Here is a 13,555-nt window from a genome sequence, read left to right as displayed (position 1 = left end):
AAAAAGACAGCCAGCCAAAGCACTTGAAAAAGACATATTTAACAGTATGTCTCTATCACCACTCAAGGTATCGGTCACAGCAAGAGCAAAATCACTTGAAGTTATATAATTTTAATAATTACTCGAGATCTAAAAGCTGCACAGTCACCTCCTGATAGCTGCCTCCCACCTGCTCCCCCTTTCAAAGGAGGCTCAAGAAATCAGGCTTTCTGGGGTGCATTTACAGCAGGGAGTAGATTAATGAAGCCAAGATGAGTAAGCAGCACTAATGAATAGGAAGTGTAAACAAACAATACTGTACCTTTAACAATACAACATCTACAGTCCTGTCCACCTTGGAAATGTCACACAGGCTGTACCGCCTCTTGTGTCGTTCATACATTTTGTCCAAAAACAGGAAAACAGAGGTAAAACGCAAGGAGCAGAGCCCACCATTAACTCCAGGATAAACTCGGTAAAGCGTACAGTCCAAATCTCTCACATATGTGCTCAGAGAAGTCCTTGCATCTCAGCGTTATTAGAATCACATCAGCCTCTCCAATTCTCTTAACAGGAAAGAGAAAATCCCAGAGCTGTGACTGTTTGATAAAAGTCTTCTTAGAACACAGGGTCACTTATGCAGATGACGTAGAAATTTATAGCAAACAAGACAGATATGTTTAGAGAGATTATTCTAAATATGAAAATTAAAAACAATATTAAGTGGTAAGGATGGCACCAGTATTCCTGCTACATTTGATAAAAAAAAAGTTTTCTGGCCAATGTTAATGGCAGACAAGCACCAAAATTAAATTCTGGAAAGAGAGCGAGAACAAAAGCCAGATGCATGCAACTGGAACTGTGTAACATACCAAGAGAAAGAAAAAAAAATACCTAGGCTAGACTCAAACATAACGTTTCTAATTCAAAGAAGAAAAGAGTCTGGCCCTCAAATCCAAAGAAAATACTGTTACTGATAGACTTTTTTTTCCACTGTTTAAAGATGGAAAAGAAAAACAACAAAAAAAGACACTCCTTCTTTCAAGTAAGTCCACTGTTAACCAAGCAAGAGGGATTGGTCTTGAATAAGTTTAAATTTCTAATGACAGCACAGGGCAAAAGGGGAAAAAAAAGAAATAAAATGAAGCCACTCCCTCCTGATTTCAGCTGGAGCGTCACTGCTTGCCTTTTTAGTGCTGTACCAGCGTTGAGTCTTGAAAATTTAATTGCAGTTGTGGGAACATGATTCATCTTTTCTGTAGAGAGAAAAAGCAGGGGGACAACAGGGCTTTCTTTTTCACCCTGTTTCTTTCACCTCGATGCGGCCTCTTGGACTTGGTTACTTGAAAGAGATGAAGAAGAGTAAAAGTGTGCATCTTAAAGAAAAGGATCAGGAGAAAAGACAGTCCTTCTCCCAACCCCTGCCTCAGGTGAATGAAAAGAGACAGTTTCAGGTGTACAGCTTCTCAAAAACAGGAATGGAACCTTGTGATTTAATGTGTGAAAAAAAGGAAAACAGTCATTTTCAGTGTTTGCTCTGTCTGCAGCGCACAGCAGGAGAAGCGAAAGGCTTCAGCAGCTTGCTATATTATTTACAAGATAAAAAAAATACAATTCTCTCTCATTTGTTTTAATCTGAAAAGCAGTGTGTTTAAACAAAGTTTTTAAGTCTCTCTAATGCTGGTCTAGCCAGTAAGTCTCCCTTCCTCTCAATGGCTCATTCACATCAGCTGGGCCCTCATTTCACACTGCCACATGGTTTCCTGTTTTCAAACTGATTCAGCCCTCTCCAAGCCCCCTTCAGCTTCCACCCCACCCTGACCTCTCGTGGGACAAAATGTTTCCATACTTCTCTGGCTTTAGACATTCTCTCACTCACTGCTTAAAAGGGAAGAGGGACAGAGAGACAGAAGAGAAAAGGAAAAAGGCTTTAAGTTGCAAAATGCAGAGATTTTTACAGAGCAGAAGAACTCACACTGCTGTTGCTAAAGAGGAAGATGGGAATTAAGGAAGCTTTTAAGACTGCATCACAAAGGGAAAAATAAGAACTGTATGTAATGGCAATGTCAAATCAACCTTCCATTGCAGATATGGAAAGACGTTCTACATGAGGCCCGTGAAACTGGTCAGTCCCCCAGGACAGGGATTCACTCTATTAATGCACATAGTTGAGGATTTGAGGCTGTTGATACAGTCCCAGAGGAAATGACTCAGTGGTCTAAGTCTCCTTAGTTGTTCAAGGCTACTTGTAACTGCAAACTCAAATTCTGGCAGGGACTACTCAACCCTGTATCCTTCCAAAATCAATGAAAAGTGAGCTTCACCCATGTCAATTCATGAGGATCTTTCAGAAGCATCTTTAAAAATCAGAGGTCCCATCTGCTCTGAGCCCAGATGTGAGAGCTCTTCTCACCCTTCTGCAAGTGCAGGAGTTTTCTGCAGCTCAAGTTCCTCTCTTCCAAATGTTGTCAAGTCTGCTGGGGCATGTCACTGGCTTCTGCCCCAGAAGATCTGCCTTTCACTGGGGGGCAAACTGATTCTCATAGGCAAAGAGTTTGTAAAACACTGAGGTGAAATATGGCGCAAAAATGTAAATTATTATTTTCAGCTGCCTTGCAAATGCCACCCCAATCTGGCTATCCTGAAGCCATCAGATCAACCACCACAACTAGTACACTCACCATGCAAGCTCAGAAGACTGGCAGTCTCATTCAACACATCAGAGTGGCTCGGAACCAGCTACCACCAGGAAGATGGAAGTGTCTGATCTCCTTTGAAATCTCCAACCCCCACCTCTCGTTTCAGCTTTCCACAGCCCGGAGCAGTTCCAAACTCTCCCTCACAACCTATAACATCACCTCCACAACTCACTCAACTGGACTAAGGAGGTTCCCATACCTGAATCTTTCAGATAGCACCATCCACTGGCTCATGAGATCAGTCCCGGAATCTTTTCCCTTTGTTAGTGAATGCAGCTTCTGCTTTCAGTATTAGGACATACCCCAAATATGACGATACAGTAAAAAGGGACTTTCAGGAGTCACCAGTTTCATGCAATGATGGATTCCCAGCAGTCATGCAGTCATAGAGATAAGAAATCACAAGTGTCTGTGACAGCTCTTCAGGCTCTGCCATATAAGGCAGGGATTTCCTCAAACTCAGATGTCCCCCAGACAGTTGCTTGTAAACAAAATCCTGAAGTTAATTCCGACTAGGAAAGCTGTATTGAGCAGTGTGAAGGGATGATGCTCTAATCCAATGGAGTGCTGCAAACAGCATCTACAACTCATACATTTGGCATTTTCTTCAATGGTTTTCAAGTGAACGTAGTGATCTTTTTTTAAACGTAATTTCCTCGTGACAGGTTCTTGAGACACTGAGACACACAAGTCTTCTCTTCCTCTACAGAGCATGGCTGACCCATGCAGCGGCTGTACAAGCTCCTTCAGACTGCCTCAGATAGCGCATCTCACCTCTGAGCTGCTGGGCATAAGAATGGCCATGCTGGCTCAGATCAGAGGTCCATCCGGCCCAGTATCCTGTCTTCCGATGCTAGGTGCTCCAGAAGGAACGAACAGAACAGGCAATCACCAAGCGATCCATCCCCTGTTGCCCACTACCAGCCTCTGGCAAACAGAGGCTGGGCACACCATCCCAGCCAATAGCTATTGATGGACCTATCCTCCATGAATTTATCTAGTCCTTTTTTGAACACTGTTATAGTCTTTTTATGATGAGAAAGAAGTTCAGTGATTATGGCTCACTCAGTCCTTGGCCTCCAAATGAGACAGATGAACAGGCCAATCCATGTTAATTATGGCTGTGGGTTCTGGGCAGAAATATGTGATAAGACAAACCTCTAAAGGGGGCAACTCCATTTGCAGCATAGGCTAGAAGCAGCCATTTCACCCTTTCTAAAGGCTAGAAAGTGACTCATAGACTCATAGACTCATAGACTCTAGGACTGGAAGGGACCTCGAGAGGTCATCGAGTCCAGTCCCCTGCCCTCATGGCAGGACCAAATACTGTCTAGACCATCCCTGATAGACATTTATCTAACCTACTCTTAAATATCTCCAGCGATGGAGATTCCACAACTTCCCTAGGCAATCTATTCCAGTGTTTAACTACCCTGACAGTTAGGAACTTTTTCCTAATGTCCAACCTAAATCTCCCTTGCTGCAGTTTAAGCCCATTGTTTCTTGTTCTATCATTAGAGGCTAACGTGAACAAGTTTTCTCCCTCCTCCTGATGACACCCTTTTAGATACCTGAAAACTGCTATCAGGTCCCCTCTCAGTCTTCTCTTTTCCAAACTAAACAAACCCAATTCCTTCAGCCTTCCTTCATAGGTCATGTTCTCAAGACCTTTAATCATTCTTGTTGCTCTTCTCTGGACCCTCTCCAATTTCTCCACATCTTTCTTGAAATGCGGTGCCCAGAACTGGACACAATACTCCAGTTGAGGCCTAACCAGCGCAGAGTAAAGCGGAAGAATGACTTCTCGTGTCTTGTTTACAACACACCTGTTTATGCATCCCAGAATCATGTTTGCTTTTTTTGCAACAGTATCACACTGTTGACTCATATTAAGCTTGTGGTCCACTATGACCCCTAGATCTCTTTCTGCCATACTTCTTCCTAGACAGTCTCTTCCCATTCTGTATGTGTGAAACTGATTGTTCCTTCCTAAGTGGAGCACTTTGCATTTATCTTTATTGAACTTCATCCTGTTTACCTCAGACCATTTCTCCAAATTGTCCAGATCATTTTGAATTTTGACCCTGTCCTCCAAAGCAGTTGCAATCCCTCCCAGTTTGGTATCATCCGCAAACTTAATAAGCGTACTTTCTATGCCAACATCTAAATCGTTGATGAAGATATTGAACAGAACCGGCCCCAAAACAGACCCCTGCGGAACCCCACTTGTTATACCTTTCCAGCAGGATTGGGAGCCATTAACAACTACTCTCTGAGTACGGTTATCCAGCCAGTTATGCACCCACCTTATAGTAGCCCCATCTAAGTTGTACTTTCCTAGCTTATCTATAAGAATATCATGCGAGACCGTATCAAATGCCTTACTAAAGTCTAGGTATATCACATCCACCGCTTCTCCCTTATCCACAAGGCTCGTTATCCTATCAAAGAACGCTATCAGATTGGTTTGACACGATTTGTTCTTTACAAATCCATGCTGGCTATTCCCTATTACCTTACCACCTTCCAAGTGTTTGCAGATGATGCCTTTGATTACCTGCTCCATTATCTTCCCTGGCACAGAAGTTAAACTAACAGGTCTGTAATTTCCTGGGTTGTTTTTATTTCCCTTTTTATAGATGGGCACTATATTTGCCCCCTTCCAGTCTTCTGGAATCTCCCCCGTCTCCCATGATTTCCCAAAGATAATAGCTAGAGGCTCAGATACCTCTTCTATTAACTCCTTGAGTATTCTAGGATGCATTTCATCAGGCCCTGGTGACTTGCAGGCATCTAACTTTTCTAAGTGATTTTTTACTTGCTCTTTCGTTATTTTCTCTTCTAAACCTACCCTCTTCTCGTAAGCATTCACTATACTAGACATTCCTTCAGACTTCTCAGTGAAGACCGAAACAAAGAAGTCATTAAGCATCTCTGCCATTTCCAAGTCTCCCGTTACTGTTCCCCCCTCCTCATTGAGCAGTGGGCCTACCCTGTCCTTAGTCTTCCTCTTGCTTCTAATGTATTGATAAAAAGTCTTCTTGTTTCCCTTTATTCCCATAGCTAGTTTGAGCTCATTTTGTGCCTTTGCTTGTCTAATCTTGCCTCTGCATTCCTGGGTTATTTGCCTATATTCATCCTTTGTGATCTGACCTAGTTTCCATTTTTTTATATGACGCCTTTTTATTTTGTAGGTCCCGCAAGATCTCAAGGGTAAGCCAAGGTGGTCTTTTGCCACATTTTCTATCTTTCCTAACCATCGGAATAACTTGCTTTTGGGCCCTTAATAGCGTCCCTTTGAAAAACTGCCAACTTTCCTCAGTTGTTTTTCCCCTCAGTCTTAATTCCCATGGGACCTTGCCTATCAGCTCTCTGAGCTTACCAAAATCCGCCTTCCTGAAATCCATGGTCTCTATTCTGCTGTACTCCCTTCTACCTTTCCTTAGAATTGCAAATTCTATGAGTTCATGATCACTTTCACCCAAGCTTCCTTCTACTTTCAAATTCTCAACAAGTTCCTCCCTATTAGTTAAGATCAAGTCTAGAACAGCTTCCCCCCTAGTAGCTTTTTCAACTTTCTGAAATAAAAAGTTGTCTGCAATGCAGTCCAGGAACTTATTGGATAGTCTGTGCCCCGCGGTGTTATTTTCCCAACATATATCTGGGTAGTTGAAGTCCCCCATCACCACCAAATCTTGGGCTTTGGATGATTTTGTTAATTGTTTGAAAAAAGCCTCATCCACCTCTTCCGCCTGATTAGGTGGCCTGTAGTAGACTCCCAGCACGACATCACCTGTGTTTTTTACCCCTTTTAGCCTAACCCAGAGACTCTCCACCCTTCTGTCTCCTATGTCCATCTCCACCTCAGACCAAGTGTGTACATTTTTAATATATAAGGCAACACCTCCTCCCTTTTTCCCCTGTCTATCCTTCCTGAGCAAACTATACCCATCCACACCAACATTCCAGTCGTGTGTATTATCCCACCAAGTTCAGTAATGCCAATAATGTCATAGTTGTATTTATTTATTAGCACTTCCAGTTCTTCCTGCTTATTACCCATACTTCTTGCATTTGTATAAAGGCATCTAAGATACTGGTTTGATCTCGCCTGACAATGACCTCTAGCCAGGGACAAAAATTAGAGGATACCCAGGCAGGTACTTTCTGCACCAGGAGGAAGAAGAGTAAGGAAAGGATCAATATCTATCTATTCATCTTGTTAGCTCTGTGAAGTGAGGTGACTACCAGAACTCCATTCAGGATTAACATGCTTTGATCTCACAGGCTCTGGAACTCAATGGCATGGTCACCAACGAATCCCTTAGAACTCTCCTCTCACATGTACAGTGAAGTGACCAACTCTTTTACACATTTTTTTTTTTTTTAAATTGAAGCTCCCTAAGTTGCTCCTGGCAGTGGCTACAAACGCTCCTGTCCCTTCTCCAGGTTTTTTCCTCCCAGGTATTGTGGTCACAAACTTCACGTTTCAAAACACACACAAAATTATCTGCCATGCGCACTCTCACGTGAGAGACGGTCAGTCTCTTTCCATTTTAGGTGAGGCTTTTACTGCATAGCCAGAGGCTGGAAATCTCATTTCCCAGACATCCCAGTCTCCTTACATACACATACAAAAGGAAGATGCAGGAAACAGGCTCCTGCTGAGTCAAAGAAAAGCAATGGTATCCTGGTATCTTGTGTTTCTTTATTTTTAACACATGCAGGCAGTCCCTGGAGACATGCAGTCACACGCATACACCCAGGAAATATGCACTGTATACATAACGAGGAATACAACCACAAATGCACAGCACTATCAGTAGAAAAGACAGAGAGAAAACAAATGAGCTAGTAATTCTCTCTTTTTCTGCTCTCCTTTCATGAGAGTTACTCAAAATGGAGAACAGAAACAATCAGCAGCTACATCCATTGGCTACAGATTCGACAGTTCTGGGCACTTTATTAAAAACATCTGGAAATGATAAAGAGTTTGAAACTAACCAATCATTTCATATCCAAACCAAAACCAGTGCTGCAGATTTCAATTGAAGAAAAAGTCTTGTTCAACTGCATCATATGATCTCTAACTCCTCCAGATAAAACCCCTCCTCCCGCCCCACCCCACCAGCTAACAGACCGCTTAATGACAAGGAAATCATGGTTAGCCTAAAACAGACAGCATTATTGTTATCTGTTTCAAATTACATGATGCATATAGTTATGCAACGCTGAAAATGATGCAATCTACAGAAATACTGCAGAATATTAATATTTTGAAATGTGGCTCTGATATGAATTAATAGAGGAGAGCGCAAAAAAAAATCCTCTTCCTTCTAATCAAATCAAAACCCACTTCTGATCATTACATGCAGGAGCTGTTAAATACATCAGAAGGAGAACAGGGAAAGGGCAAGGTTTTAAACTGTGCTTTTAAAAAGTTATGACACTTTGCAAGAAGTATTGTTAAGATTTCTGCCCAAATGAGATACAAAACACTATTTCCTAAAACTAAAGAAGAGGAAGGAAATCTGCACTGGAACATTACAAACTAATAAAGAATTTACATCCAAGTTTGGAAGACATACACATTTAACTTATTCGGAGAATGGCAGGTCAGCAATGGTAAGAGAAAAAATGTTAGAAGACAGAGACCCTAGGGTGTATTTTCAAGAGGACAACGCAGTTTCTGTACATCAAAGAGTCACATACAATTCAGTACTGAAAAGACAGGCATTTTTAAAAGTATATATATAAAATCTGACATAATATACTTTGCATCCTCACAACATGCTTCTAAAAACAAAGCAGAATTTGGATACAGAACCCCTCTGAGAGGACAAATGAAGTCTGGAAAACATTTTGTTAGCAGTTATGCTTGTTTTTTCCCCGATCTGATGAATGTTGCAGCTGAACATGAAAACAGAACCAGCCTGTGTGCCACCTGGTGGCAACAATTTATTTAATTATTTAAAGTTAACAGATGTCCCTCCTAAAGCAAATGAAAGCTCTTGAAGTTGTGCAAATACTGAAGCAAGTTTGCAACAAATAGAAAGTTAGCAACTTAGACAATTACTACCCTGGATTCCCCTATTAGACACTGTATAGAAAATAAACCGGACAACTGAAAGGACGGAGGCTAAAGGAAAATGGTAGGGCACACGTTTCGCTGATTCTAATCTAAGGAAAAACCGGTTACCTACTCTTTTCGTAACTGTTTGTTCTTCAAGATGTGTTGTTCATGTCCATTCTACATTAGGTGTGCGCACGCTGCGTGCACGAGCGTTGGAAACTTTTCCCTTAGTGTTATCCGGCGGGGCCACTGCACCATGCATATATACCCCCGCTGGCCCGACCCCCTCCAGTTCCTTCTTGCCGGCGACTCCGACAGGGGTAGGGGAGCAGGTCATGGAATAGATGTGAACAACACATCTCGAAGTACAGCAGTTACGAAAAGGTAGGTAATCGTTTTTTCTTCGAGTGCTTGTTCATGTCCATTCCACATTAGGTGAATCACAAGCTTACCTTCGGAGGAGGGTAGGCGTCATGGAGCAATTGATCGTAAGGCCGCCACGCCAACCGCCGCATCCTCTCAGGCCTGCTGGTTGACCGCATAGTGCGTTGTAAAGGTATGCACAGACGAACAGGTGGCTGCTCTGCAGATCTCCTGGACCAGGACCTGTGCCAGGAAAGCCGCTGAAGCTGCTTGTGCCCTGGTCGAGTGGGCCGTGACTGCTGGGGCTGGAACACTTGCAAGGTCATATCATACCTGGATGCAGACTGTAATCCAGGAGGAGATTCGTTGCGCCAACACCGAGAGGCCTCTCATCCTTTCCGCCATGGCCACGAACAGCTGTGTGGATTTACGAAAGGGCTTGGTGCACTCCAAGTAGAATGCCAATGCTCGGCAGATATGCAGGTAGTGCAGGCTGCGGTGACTTGTGTCCGCATGGGGTCTGGGAAATAACACCGGCCGACAAATGTCCTGGCCTAGATGGAATTGTGAGACCACCTTTGGGAGGAACTTGGGGTGTGGGCAAAGCTGCACTTTGTCTTGAAATACTGTGTATGGCGGCTCCGAGGTGAGTGCCCTCAGCTCAGATACCCTTCTGGCTGAGGCAATGGCCACCAGGAATGCCACCTTCCAGGAAAGGTGGAGGAGGGAGTAGGTAGCAAGGGGTTTGAACGGGGGCCCCATGAGGCTAGAAAGGACTAAGCTGAGATTCCATGAGGGGACTGGGGGGCCCTCTCCAATCCTTTAAGGAACTGCCCCACCACTGGGTGGGAGAACACCGAGCCTCCTGAAAACCCCGGGTGGAAGGTGGAGATGGCCACCAGATGCACCTTGATCGAGGACGGGGCCAGACCCTGCTGCTTGAGGTGCAGTAGGTACTCTAGAAAGGTGGGCACCGTAGCCTGGCGTGGCTGGACCTGTTGGGGCCCACACCAGCCAGAGAACCTTTTCCACTTGGCCAGGTAAGTCGCCCTGGTAGAGGGCTTCCTACTACCAAGTAGGACCTGCTGCACAGGGAGGGAGCACTGGCTCTCCAAAGGGTTCAACCACAGAGCTTCCATGCCGTCAGATGCAGAGATTGCACGTCGGGGTGGAGGAGCAGCCCTCCGTCCTGCATGAGGTCCCAGCGTAGGGGCAGAGTTACCAGGGCTTCCACCGACAGCTCCAGGAGCGTGGTGAGCCAGTGCTGGCAGGGCCAGGCCGGGGCAATGAGGATGACCGCTGCCCCGTCCCTGCGCACCTTGATCAGGACCTCGTGCACCAGAGGAAGCGGGGGAAAGCGTATTTTAATTCCCCTCCCCGTGGGATTGTGAATGCATCTGCTATTGAGCCCGGGCTGTGGCCCTGGAACGAGCAGAAATGCAGTCACTGCGAGTTGCCCCTGGCGGCAAACAGGTCTACCCGGGGAAACCCCCACTTGCAGAAGAGCGACTACATGATGTCCACTGAGTGTCCACTCGTGCATGCGGTATGACCTGCTGAGGTGGTCCGCTAGTTCATTCCGCACCCCTGGGAGATATGATGCCTTGAGGTGAATGATGTGGGCTATGCAGAAGTTCCAGAGGAGGAGAGCCTCGTGGCAGAGCAGCGAGGAGTGGGCTACGCCCTGCTTGTTTATGTAAAACATGGCGGTCGTGTTGTCCGTCAGAACTGTCACGCTGTGACCACTCAAAGTGGCATGAATGGTCTGGCAGGCTAAACAAATGCCTCTTCTTCACAGCTTTACATAATACTACAAGAGGCACTTCAGGGGATAAAAAGCATCTCTTACTTAGCAGCCAGATATCACTAAGCCTTATTGTTGACATTTTTACAGAAAAGAAAAACAATATTTATTTTTATGATTACGGAATGCTACATACTACAGCTATTCAGTAAGAAATTTGGCTCATAATATAGTACATGAAGGTTGCCATTCCTTCCAGTTTATCACGGAGCCCCACTGGAATAAATCCGTTCCTGCTGGCAGAGCGTCTCAGTGGAATAGTGCTCTCTTTGCTTCTAATAATGTCAGTTCTACCTTGGAACGAGCTTGGAAGCTGTGGGAAGCTCAGGCCACTGAATGTGTTTTAGAGAGGCTTTGTCTATTTCACTTTCATGACAACATACCTCCCCAACACAGTTACCTTCGCCTTGGTGAATCACACCCCTCAAGGCATGAGAAGTGCAGACTTGCTGGTACTGCAGTAAACCCCACCTACTGGGCACAGGACGCACGGGGGGGGGGGATGTGTGTGTGAATGCCACACAGAAGCATTCAAGATGCTTGAGAGTTTTGGAAGTTCCCTGGGGGTACTAGAGAGACTAACCTGGGATCTTCCTTCCTCAGTTAAAACTCCTGATGTCACAGGTAACTCAGCAGTTTGTTCTTGAATAAAAAGGATGATCTCAGGTCTCTTGCTAACAGCTCCAAGGAAGGAGATTTAAAAAATTTATTTTTTTTTTAAATCGGAGATTACATTCCATTAAATGAGGGATGAAGGGAATATTTCCTAGCATTCTCAGAGGCCTTACAGCAGAAATGTCTACTAGACTCAGAAGCATGAAAACCTTCAGAGTTTTCAGCAAAGTAGGTCCCTGTGAAATCAATTAAAAGCAAAACAAAAGGATTTGGAGGATGCAAGAATTACAAGAGATTATTTTGTAAAGCAAGAAATTCCTTCCCATTATGGAATGGTTAATTAATTGATCTACAAAGCCCTTCCATCCAACACTGGAACTGTAGCTGACTCAGCGAGCCCTTTTGGCTATTATGCAGCATTAGTGTTTCAAGTTTTTGAAGTTAGCAGTTAGAAAAAAACAAGTACTTCAAAACATGCAAAAACTAATGAATCCCATATGTGGGATGCTGTCCTTATTCCATGTTTATAAGAGGATCGGGTTTTGTTAAATGGGTTTATTTATACAGACGGTAAAGGGGGTGGGGTGAGGGGGAGAGTCAGCAAAAGATCCAAAAGTTATGAAAGAAAAACATTTTCTTTCTGAACCACGGCATTCAGTAACAGGAGAAAAGACAGGATTTAAGCTAAAGTTAGAAATGTTTAAAGAAATACAATATACTTCGGTGTACTTCTGTTTGCAGCTTTTCTGACTGCCTATGACGTTTTGGCCAACAGCAAAACCTTTTTTAGAGGATTAAAAATATATATTAGGATCCTCCTCCTCCATCCCCTTCCCTCACTGTATCGGGGCTGGGACAACTTAAATGCCTTATGGGATAGTCAAACAATTATGGCTTTTTCAACAGCTGTTGCCATTTTGTGCTCTCTCGACTAGGTCAGCTTCAGAGAAATATGGAAAGAAACATTAGTCAGGTCCTTTGCCCAATGCTCACCCCTAACTCCAGCACTAAAGACAGTCCCCACGGGGGGCCTGGTAAAGAAGCCGACAGAGGCCATACTCCTTGCATTAAAGCTAAAAGGGTGATGGCCAGACTATGCTTAAACTGAGAAGCTCCTTTTCCTTTTTCATTTCTTAATCATTGGCATTAGCTATGAAACCAAGAAAATGCAATGCCCAGAGGGATGCTTTCACTGCACGGTTAATACACTTTAATCCTGACTTGCAGCACTCCCTATTATCCTAGGCCTGAGTCCCACACAGCGCATTGCTAATGTACCAAAATTCTGACCTGCAGCATCCTCTGATATTCCACACCTGGCCTCCTTCCCCATGTCCCCCTCACAGCTCTGCCAACAACCTCACTCGCGGCCTACCACCCTTCTGCTGTTTCAGTACTGCGACCCCAGACATCTGCCGTAAAAGGAGACACATCATATATTTAAAAAGCAGACCTGCCAAAGGTAGCTAATCTGCCAGACAACATTACTTACCACCTGGAGAACAGTGATTACTCATCACACTACATACATACATTTCATTTTTGTGCTTTTCTCAGAAACCTAAAGTTCAGTTAGAAATCAACAAGAAACTTAGCTCAGCTACTGGTATAATAAGTTTGTCTGTTAGCTTTATCCTCCTAACAGAGAAAGAACCACAACGAGTTGGGAAAGCTCTTGCACTTGACGAAGACCTTTTCATTATATTCTTACACAGACAGGGAGAAAAGACAATGCTCAGAGAATTTTCCTCGCACTCTTCTGGCCTGAATGCAGCAGACTGCTTTTTTCTTCAAAACTCCTTTGTTTTTATGCTATCATGTGTTACTAGAATCTGGCTGGATAACTGTTTATTTGCAGCAACACTTTCCCAAAAGAATGGTAACAAGGAAAGCTAATGCAAACAGAGCTCACTTATCGGAAATAGGTAGAGCCCTGCTCTTGAATGGAGGATAGGTTTAGGAATCTGAGGAGCCACATAGCCAAGAGGTAACCCTGGTACCTGGAGCACAATAAAAACTAAT

General features: G+C 44.0%; 1 protein-coding gene across 10 annotated transcripts in view; it reads right to left on the bottom strand.

The window, feature by feature from the left end:
• AKAP13 (A-kinase anchoring protein 13) overlaps positions 1-13,555 on the bottom strand; it is a 332,046-nt gene that overhangs the window by 118,472 nt on the left and 200,019 nt on the right. The window contains exon 1 of one of the 10 annotated variants that reach the window (XM_030577592.1): positions 302-629. The exons of the other annotated variants lie outside the window; for them this stretch is intronic. Coding sequence (XP_030433452.1) covers positions 302-382 — 81 coding nt within the window. The 5' untranslated portion in view covers positions 383-629. Of the gene's footprint in view, positions 1-301; positions 630-13,555 lie in introns of those variants that run through there. 10 annotated transcript variants of the gene reach the window in all.

This window comes from Gopherus evgoodei, chromosome 10 (assembly GCF_007399415.2).
Source record: "Gopherus evgoodei ecotype Sinaloan lineage chromosome 10, rGopEvg1_v1.p, whole genome shotgun sequence".
Taxonomy (NCBI): Eukaryota; Metazoa; Chordata; order Testudines; family Testudinidae; genus Gopherus; species Gopherus evgoodei.
This window is presented reverse-complemented; position numbering and strand designations above follow the sequence as displayed.